Consider the following 9,743-nt stretch of genomic DNA (forward strand, 5'->3'; position numbering starts at 1 on the left):
TGGGTTGCTGCTAGGACAAACAAGTTTTTGGCTTAAAATATTTACAAAAATTTGCTGTTATGAAAGACATGTTGAAAGCAATACATGGATTTTTTTTATTTTTTATTCTAATTTTAAATAGTTATGATTACAGTGAAGCCTTCTAAGTTATCTCCATCACCTACCAATTAAAACGACATAATTTATGCATCTTTCCATTAGTACACAAATCCATGATTAGCTTGGTTGTTATAACTTATATCATTTATGGGCTTTTTCCATCGCTGTCCCACTTATTTATTTAGTGTATAATAATAATAATAATAATAATAATAATACCTTATTGACACCCATAGATGATCTTCCCTCTCATAGTCGTACTCGGGGGGAAAGTTTACTACGTGTACTTCTTGTATTGTCCAGGCCAATAATGTCCAAACATTGTTTTATCCAACATAAACCAAGATTTTTATTATATCCAATGTGATTATAATTTGTTAATCATGAGAGAGGGTTTCAAAACTTCTGGTTGATTATGAGAGGAAATAGACAAACAACTACTATGAGACAACGAATGAGGGGTAGGGATAAAAAAAAAACTTATGTTGTTGTACTACTCATTTTCTCTCCTTTCGTCTCATGTTATTTCATCTTTTTTATATGTATCTGAGGTATTTATTTGACTAACGACAAGAATCGAAAACAATTATTATTCTAAACGATTCGAAATTAGATATTAGAGCACACATTTGATTGTTTATTTAAAAAAGTTAGAGAGTAAAGGAAGTGTGAAATAAGTATTATTATTACTTATTTTTAAAAGAAATATAGTACTATTTGGTATTGGTGAAAAATGATATGCATAAATCCATGAGAATAGTGCAAGGTGTCAAACTACCTGCAGAGATTTGGTAAGTTACTGGTGCTGCCAATGTTTTGTTGATGTGCATATTGAAGGGATGTACAGTTTTCTATTCTTTTTTCTCTTCTTGTTATTATTTCTTCTTGAATTGTATAGCCTGTCTCTCGTGCTTGAATTTTGGATGGTATTGGCTATTTTAGTGCTATTTTTGTATACATTTATGGTGCTTATTATTTTTTTAATAAAGCATCTATTCCAAAAACAAAAATACAGATTTGGTAAGAAAATTTAATTGTTTTTATATGGTGAGAATAAATTTAAATAATTTTGTTCGGTTCTATTATTTGATTTGAATACATTTTATGGCCATTAAACTCATCATTTCTTCCCCAGAAAAAACGCATAATTTGATATCGCGCTGCATTCACACCAAAAAAATAATAAATGTACTGCTCCAAATCCACCTCTTAATGCATCTGCCCAGCCGCATACTACACTGGAAAAGAAACATCCCACCAAGAAAGAAACTAATAGCCAATCCAACTAATCTTTAATTTCGCATGGAAATATTATTTATATTTTTCGTTTAAACATATCCATCAGATAAATACGAGAAATCTTCATAAATTTGATGGTAACCAATTTACTAAAAATTATTAAAATGATCCAACTCACACCCCCACATTATTCGATCCCTTCCCCTGTATGTGAGAATAGTTTAGAATATCGCTTTGTAAAAATAAAGTTTATACATTTGAAGTTTTTATCATGGTAATTATGATATTCCAAATCACCTAAATATAGTAGTTGGAGTAATTTAAAATATTACATTTTGCATCTGAGTTCGATTCTCATCATCCTACATAAATAGTAATTTAGAATATTACTTTGTCAGAAAGAAAAAAAAAATATTTAAACGCACGAAAATAGTAATCATTATTTTTTGTTTGATACGATTTTCATTATATTTTTTTAAAACTAAATAAATATAATTAAAAAATCTGACTATTTAAGTTATTTTATAAATGATTTGCATTATTTTCCATCACCTTTATAACCTTTACTCTAATTTCTTTCTATTTTTAAGTAGAGAAATAAAAATACAAAATCCATACGAAACGAGTGTTCTTATAAATAAATACATGAAAAACAAAAGAATGAAAACGAGAGGTTAAGATAAGTAGACAATACTTACTATAACGGCAGTGGCACGGTCGTAAAAATTAAGAAGAAGAGAAAAGTGCAATTGACAGAAAGAAAAACAGGAAAAAAAAGAAAAGAAAAGAAAGGAAAGGAAATATTTGATGAGCAAAGAGAAACTGAGAAGCAAAGAAAATGAAAGCTTGTTGTGGAGGAAAGAAGCAAATCTAGACGACAACAAAAGCCAGTTTAAACTCCCCAATTTCACTTTCTCTCCGCATCAAATTTTCTCCGAGGAGAGAGAATGCTAGAAAATTGTCGCTTCTTTCGCACCGATCCACTACAGCTTTAGCTTCCGATCCGTACACCCAGACAAAGCAATTAATGATTTAGATCCGACTGTCTGATACAACATTCGTCGCGTTGCGATTGGAATCTTCGAGCTCTGTGGTTCAGCTTCGGAGTTTTCGGGATCGCAGTTGCTGCTCATACACTGGGTTTGGTTGAAGCCATTTTTGTCTCTGTAAGCCAAGCAGACTGAAACTACTTTCGCCGAAATGGTGATTTTTGGCTTGTAATTTCGACTTCAATGGAGGTTTAGAGTGGCCAGTGGGGGCTGAATTGGAGTTTGAATTAGGTTTTGTTTTGCTCTTGTGGCGCCGTCTCTGCTTTTGTGTCTTCAAATGGCAGCATCTAGGGTTTCGGGGTTGTGCTGCACGATGAAGATCTTTATTTGATTAGATTACATACGTGGACGTTGAGCCTCTGCATTGCGAATGGTACGGTTGTTTCAGTTGCTACATTAATTTATGCAATTTTTTTTTAATGCATTTTAACAAAAGATTTCGGCTTTGAGTTGACTTGGGCTTACTACGCATGTATGCTTCCCATTGGTATTAAGTCGCTGGTGTTGAAATTCAATTAATTTGAAGCAATTCGCGTAGACGCGAATCAGAAAGGAGTTTGGTTTCTGAAGTGAAACTGGGAAAGTGATTGTGGGCATAATTTATTTTCATTGTGAGTAGTAGCTAGCTAGCTAGATGTATATGATGGGCTATTGCTTCAATTTGCATTGTATGGAGAGTTTGGGCTGGCGGTTTTGAGTTTGTAGCTTTTGGTGGTGAGAGATGCCTCCTTCGCCGGCAATGAGATGCTCTCCCGGACGAGAGCCGAGAGGGAACCATCACAGACGAGGTCGCAGTTTTGAGAGTGGAATTTTTTTGAAAGAGAAGGATGAAGATCTTGCCTTATTCAATGAAATGCAGACGCGAGAAAAAGAGGATTTCTTGCTTCAGTCGTCAGATGATCTCGAAGACACATTTGGTAAGATGACATTTATTTATGATTTTATAGGAGGTGGAGAGTTCAGGATTTTGTCTCTGACTAACAGGGCTTCTTGTCTATTTTCAATATTACAGCTACAAAATTGAGGCAATTTTCGGATTTGAAGCTCGGAATCGCCATTCCTACACGTGGAGAGAGTAGTGACCTGCTTAATGTGGAGGGGGAGAAAAATGACTATGACTGGTGAATTATACTTTTTCTTTTTTCTGATTTCTTAAGTTATTGTTGCTGTATTACTAATTTTATGACGTTCTTTGCATTCTGAAGGACTAAAAACATGATTAGATTGCATCTAGGAACAATTTTCATGTGTTATACAATTTGAAAGGGTATATGTTTTACATTTTAAAATCATGATTCACCAAAACCAAGGTTGTAAGACAAGTGTCCTGCCTGTAAAACTGGGAATTGTTATGTTATGTAGACGACAATAATTTACTTTTTTGGATGACAAAGAAAGCAGAAGTTTTTATGTTTTTTTTTGGATGACAAACAATTTTAAATAACAATATGCACTCCTCGTGTGCAAGATAATAGAGGAGTGTGGGAAGTGATTTTCTGAGTGCCAAATCATCTCTAAGAGGGTTTGTCTATTTAATGTATATTTTGATTTATCTGAGAATTTAAGCTTTTCTGTCCAAAAGCTGCAAAATGTCATTGCCTGAAATTGTCCATTTATTCACAGAGCAAGAACTGAACGGTCATTATGTTATGAGAAATGCGTTGCATTTTGTTCTTTTCATGATACTTTTCAGTGTCCGCCCTGTTTGTCCCTTTTTATTGATGGAATGATCTGGTGTTTAAATGTCAGGTTATTAACGCCTCCCGACACCCCTCTTTTTCCTTCCTTGGATAATGAGCCGCCACCAGTTAATGCACCACAGAGGGGCAGACCTCGAAGTCAACCTATTACTATATCAAGATCATCCACGGTAGGGAGTCAAATCACTTTTATGGGATTTGATTATGCTTGGTTTCTGAAATATTTCCTTAAAAGATTATGCTGAGATCTTAATTTTCCTTATACTCTACATCATACTTGCTTCATTTGCAGATGGAGAAGAGTTACCGAAGTAGCAGGGGTAGTGCTAGTCCTAATCGCTTAAGTCCATCTCCTCGTTCTGGGAATAGTTCATTTCAGTCAAGGGGAAGGCCGTCACCTGTACGTCATTCCAGTCCAACCCCAAGTCTACGGCCTGCTACTCCATCACGGAGACCATCTACTCCATCACAGAGACCTTCTACTCCTCCAAGTAAATCCCCAACACCTGCTCCGAGGTCTCTACCCCTACACCACGGAGAATGAGCACTGGGTCCAGTAGTACTGTGGCCTCACCGGGGATAAGAGGAACTTCTCCGGTAAAGACAAGTCGAGGGAACTCTGCTTCACCAAAAATAAGAGCATGGCAAACAAATATTCCAGGCTTCTCCTCTGATGCACCTCCCAACCTTCGTACTTCTCTTGCTGATCGACCTGCAACATATGTGAGGGGTTCCTCACCAGCATCTAGAAATGGTAGGGACCATTCCTCCAACTACAGAAGGCAATCAATGTCTCCAACTGCTTCTAGAAGTGTTAGTTCATCTCATAGTCATGATCGAGATCCATTTAGTTTGCACAGCAAATGTTCTTTAGCATCTTCTGGTGATGATGATGTAGACTCTCTGCAATCTCTTCCTGTGGGTAGTTTAGACCGATCAACTTCAAGAAGAGTTGCTGCTTTCTCAAACAACAGAGCTGTGGCCTTCTCAAAAAGACCAGCCAAAATGGTGTCCTCATCTTCTGCTCCAAAAAGAACCTTTGATTCTGCTCTTCGACAAATGGTACTTAATGATCTAGTGCATTTAATTGATCCTTTATGATAAGATATTTCTTGTGTCATCTAATGAGAGGAAATTAATTTATAATAACTTAGCCCTTTAATTATTTAGAATTGTCAAAATTGTTGTCTGCAAATGCATTCTCTTGCTTGTTCAATTCACTGTCTTTGTGGTGTGTTTCTTTCCTATTTCAAGTAATGACAATCACATTGGGTTTAACTGAAATTATAAAAAATGCCAAAAACAGGAAGTGTACTGAATTATTATAAGTTCCTTCTCTCTTCGTATTTTTATTAGGTATTTATTATGGTCTAGTGTTTTTCAATGAAATGTAGAGCATTGAAATCCTATAATTATTAAATATGTTACATTTTGCACTTCCCTCATTATGATTTATCTGTTCATTCGTTGTAGGTTTTCACATTTCATAGAATTAATGCCTTCCAATGTCTGTGCAGGATCACCGTAAAAGTCCTCAGATGTTTAGGCCACTCTTATCTAGTGTTCCCAGTAGCACCTTCTATGTTGGAAAAGCAAGTTCTGTGCATCGTCCTCTGATTTCCAGGAACTCCTCAGTCACAACTAGCAGCAATGCAAGTTCTGATCTAGGTACTAGTGTTGCACCTGATACGGAAGGGAGTGATCACAACCAGGATGATATGGCCAGTGAATCTGAGAAAGTGCCATACTCTGATGTTCATGAAGAGGTATTTGGCTTTGATAAGATGGACGCAGTAAATGAAGACACCAGGCATGATATCCATGATGGGCCACATGACCTTCATCAGGGTGACTTCAATAGAGGCACTGCAGTGGAGGGTGGAGCTGCTCACTCTGAAGATTATGGTCGCCCCAATGTCATCATGGATGTCAGTCCAACCTCAGAAGATTCTCATGTTAAGGGTGATTTTTCAGAAATTGATAGTCTCGAAGACATGGAACCTTGTCCTAAATGTGGTCGCAGATTTTATGTTTCGGATCAGGCGGAAAGGAACACTAGATTTTGTCCAGAGTGCAGTAGGGAAGATAAACTTCTGAGTGTCCTTATTCCGGAGATAACCGTAGTTCCTGAACACTCCACACCTTTGTCTGTAAAAAATTTGGAAGAAGAAAAGCTTTTGGATGCAATGGAAACCATGATGTTTGTGCCTGGATCTCCACAAGTTTCTGATTTGGGGAAACCACAGAGTTCCCAGGGTGAAGAGAATGTTGATCCAGGCCAAACTATCTGCAGTGAGAAATTCCCTAATTGTTTACAGGAAAAATCTCTTGTAAGACCAGTGGTAGAGGGAGTTGAGGATGGGCTAGCTAACCAGCAAGAGGTGGACTCACAGACTGTTGGTTGTGGGCTGCCTAATAGTGACATTGGGGTTCAGAATTTGAATCATTCTAACAACTATCGAAATATGAGGGTTGACATTTCAGAAGGTGCAGGCATTTCCATACTTCTGAAGAGGACAAGCAGTAGCAAAGGGGCAGTTGTTCAGGGCAGGACTTTCACAGCCACTACCATACCTTATGAGGATCTGTCATATGCTAGAGATAGTTCAAACAGTATGAGAAGCTCCATTGGCCATGGTAGTTTCTCTGCATCATCTTCAGTTGATTTCGGTTCAGCTAGACAAACTGAGACTCGTGTGCAGCGACAGTTAAGTGGCAAGAAGTCAGACATGGAGAATCACAGACATGACACCAATATAAAACCCCAAAGCATTGCCTCATCTTCCTATGGAGATTCAAACCATGCTCACCAAGCGCTAGGTCTTTCATCAAACACACATGATGATGATATTGAGGTTGCTGGGGGAATTTTGGAATGTGATGTTGCAGAGGTGACTCACATAACATCGCAAGAACGCTTGCTAGCTTCAGAATGTACAGACGCAGATGCTACTACTACTTCTACCAGGACAACTGTTGGTGAGGAAGATGATACCGAGTTCAATTCTAGCAGTAGAAGAGTTGATACTTCTAACTCAGAGTTGTCGAGCCATGCAGTTAGCTCTCCATTAGAAGACAATTGGGTAGCAAAATTTCCAATTTGTGAAAATGGTGCTTCAAATGAGCACGGTGAAGAATTGCAAAACAATGCAAGGAGTTCCACAGATGTAGAAGTTGCAACTCCAGAGCCATCATTCAAGGAGGAAAACACCAATCTCGACAGTACTGTTGACGGACTGGATGTTGAAGAGATTGCTACTCACAGCTCTTTGGTTACAGTATCAGTATCAGAAATAGAAACTGAAAAATGTCATCAGAATTACCCTTATTCACTCAACGATGATGCTCCCCTTGAATCAAGGAGCACCTTGGAGGAATTTCAGGAGCCTTCAGTTCCAATTCCTTCTGACAGTGATCTGACATCTTCTGTTCCAGAGACCAACAACACTACTAATGCATATGGCATCCTAGGTATGATTTATGATTTGCATTGAAATTTTTTTTTTGGCTAGTTAAGAGTTCAACAAACTCTTTTTTTTTTTTTTTTTTTTTTTTTTTTGTTTTTTGTGAGGATGAGTATCATGTGGTGTTCATGATTTAGTAATTTTCTATGACTATTTTGTTGTCCCTCATGCTATCTGACCCTCATCTTTTCCAGTTGTTGAAAGAAGCATCATATCCTGACCACCTTATACTCCATTATGCATTATGTTTCTCTCATTTTTGTATTGTGCTAATTCTCAGTTTTGAGATGGAATTAGAGTGATTAGCTGACAAGATCTCTATGTTTTTTTTAGAAGAGGAATCAACAGTAATGGTTGAGTGTCGAGGTCGAAGCAAGACAAAAAGCCTGACACTAGAAGAGGCAACAGATACAATACTCTTCTGCAGCTCCCTTGTCCATGATCTGGCCTACGAGGCCGCAGCCATAGCAATGGAAAAGGAAAGCCCAGTCGCCTTAGAAGGTTTGCAGCCTACAATTACAATATTGGGGAAGTCCAATCCTGAGAGAAAGGAACCACGTGGCAGAACTGGTGGTCGACGTACTTCAAAACCTCGAAAGAGCAGGCAAAAGTGGGTGGAAACAGATGCCGAACCCCCTGTTAGTAAGACTGAGAACGATGAGAATGTTGACAAGTCTATGCAACGCAATGTAGGGCTTCCTAACAAGGTAGACGGCATGAAGCCTCCAAACTGGAATCCAAGTGCAACTGCACTATAATGTGAAAAGTATTCATTGAAATCCTGCTTAAAGTGGCCGCCGTGCATTTTGACCGCTCCCTCCCTTCCGTGGTTCAGTTCGGCCTCTAAGGAGGAGATGGTCCTGAGTTCTTGTATTTTAAGGGTTTTATGTTTGAAGGGGCTGTTTGGGGTAGTTGGCAATTGTTTCTGTTGGTTGGTTGCAATATATTTGTAAGAATCCACGGTGTTTTGATGACGTAATTGTAAAGTTCTCCCTTGTCATTGGGCTGATAATGGTGAGAGGCATTGGAGGGGTTTGTGTTTGCCTCCACTTCCCACATTCTCTTGTTATTGAATCAGTGATTCCGATTCCGATGTGGTTCAATTCCTCCATTTGGGGAAGTGTGTGTGTACGAGAACCCAATTCATATTCATTAAGATTGTTTCAAAAGTATACCTCGATTTTTTTTTTCAGTTTAGATTTAGTTTATTGGAGCAGGCATCAAAGAGGAGTTTTTATCAAAATTTGCCAAAATTTAACCTTCAAATTCATAAATGTCAGTTTTTTAAAATACTTTCAAATATAGCCAAAAACTCACTTAAATTGACCCAATTGCCCTCTAAATTATAACTCAATTACACCTAAAAGCTAAAACCCAAAATTACAGGAGCATAAAAACAAGATTGGCTTCGTCAACTTAATCATGCCTATGAATCCTATTATAAAAATGATAATGTAATTACCAAAAAGAAGAAGAAAAGTAACAGTCGATGTTTTCATAAATCCAAGCAATAAAAATCATCTCTGCAACTATGGCTTGATTCGTGGGTTGGTAGTTTTTTACAATAAAAAAAGTTAAAAGTCAGTTTCTTGACATAATAATTTTTAATTGAGAAAAAAAGTTGAACTTTCTTGCAAAATTTGTATCATAAATACTGCTAGTCTGCATATGATATGGGGGTTAAACTTTCTTGCAAACCATCATATGTGTTGCTGCCTTCCCTCAGCACAAGAGGTCTAGAAAATTTGCAAGGCCCTCGTTGTTCATAGACTATCTTCCCACAACACAAACTTGCCTATATTAACTTTGCTTTCCATTAAGGGTGATTGGTGAGGGGCAATGTCCTTGTGTTTGAGGGTAGGCTGGGTGGAGAGTTAGGCTTGTGCTCAGTAGCTTACGCTTGGAAGAGTATACTTTTTGGTTAGGTTTTAATTTAGAGGGCATTTGGGTCAATTTAAGTGAGTTTTTGGCTATATTTGAAAGTTTTTAAAAAAATTGACATTTATGAATTTGATGGTTAAATTTTGGCTATTTTTGATAAAAACTCCTATGTTGGTTTCTAATCCAAGGCCTTGTCTTATAATAAGTGGTCAAGAGATCCTCTCATTTAGCTTTAAGTGGTTAAGAGAATTTACTCATATAATATGATCCTAGATCTACTAGTGCTACTAAAAGAAAGGTGGAGAAAGGTG

General features: G+C 37.4%; 1 protein-coding gene across 1 annotated transcript; it reads left to right on the forward strand.

Annotated features, from left to right (window-relative positions):
- The first annotated feature begins 2,127 nt into the window (after positions 1 to 2,127).
- LOC103321974 (RUN/FYVE domain protein) lies at positions 2,128 to 8,723 on the forward strand. Its single transcript, XM_008223824.3, is given in 8 exon segments — positions 2,128 to 3,304; positions 3,400 to 3,508; positions 4,137 to 4,257; positions 4,380 to 4,605; positions 4,608 to 5,149; positions 5,605 to 7,558; positions 7,885 to 8,277; positions 8,280 to 8,723. Coding segments are annotated over 8 exon segments (3,576 nt in total). The 5' UTR covers positions 2,128 to 3,108; the 3' UTR covers positions 8,315 to 8,723.
- Positions 8,724 to 9,743: the final 1,020 nt, after the last annotated feature.

This window comes from Prunus mume, linkage group LG2 (assembly GCF_029339155.1).
Source record: "Prunus mume cultivar Tortuosa linkage group LG2, ASM2933915v1, whole genome shotgun sequence".
In the NCBI taxonomy this organism is placed as follows: domain Eukaryota; kingdom Viridiplantae; phylum Streptophyta; class Magnoliopsida; order Rosales; family Rosaceae; genus Prunus; species Prunus mume.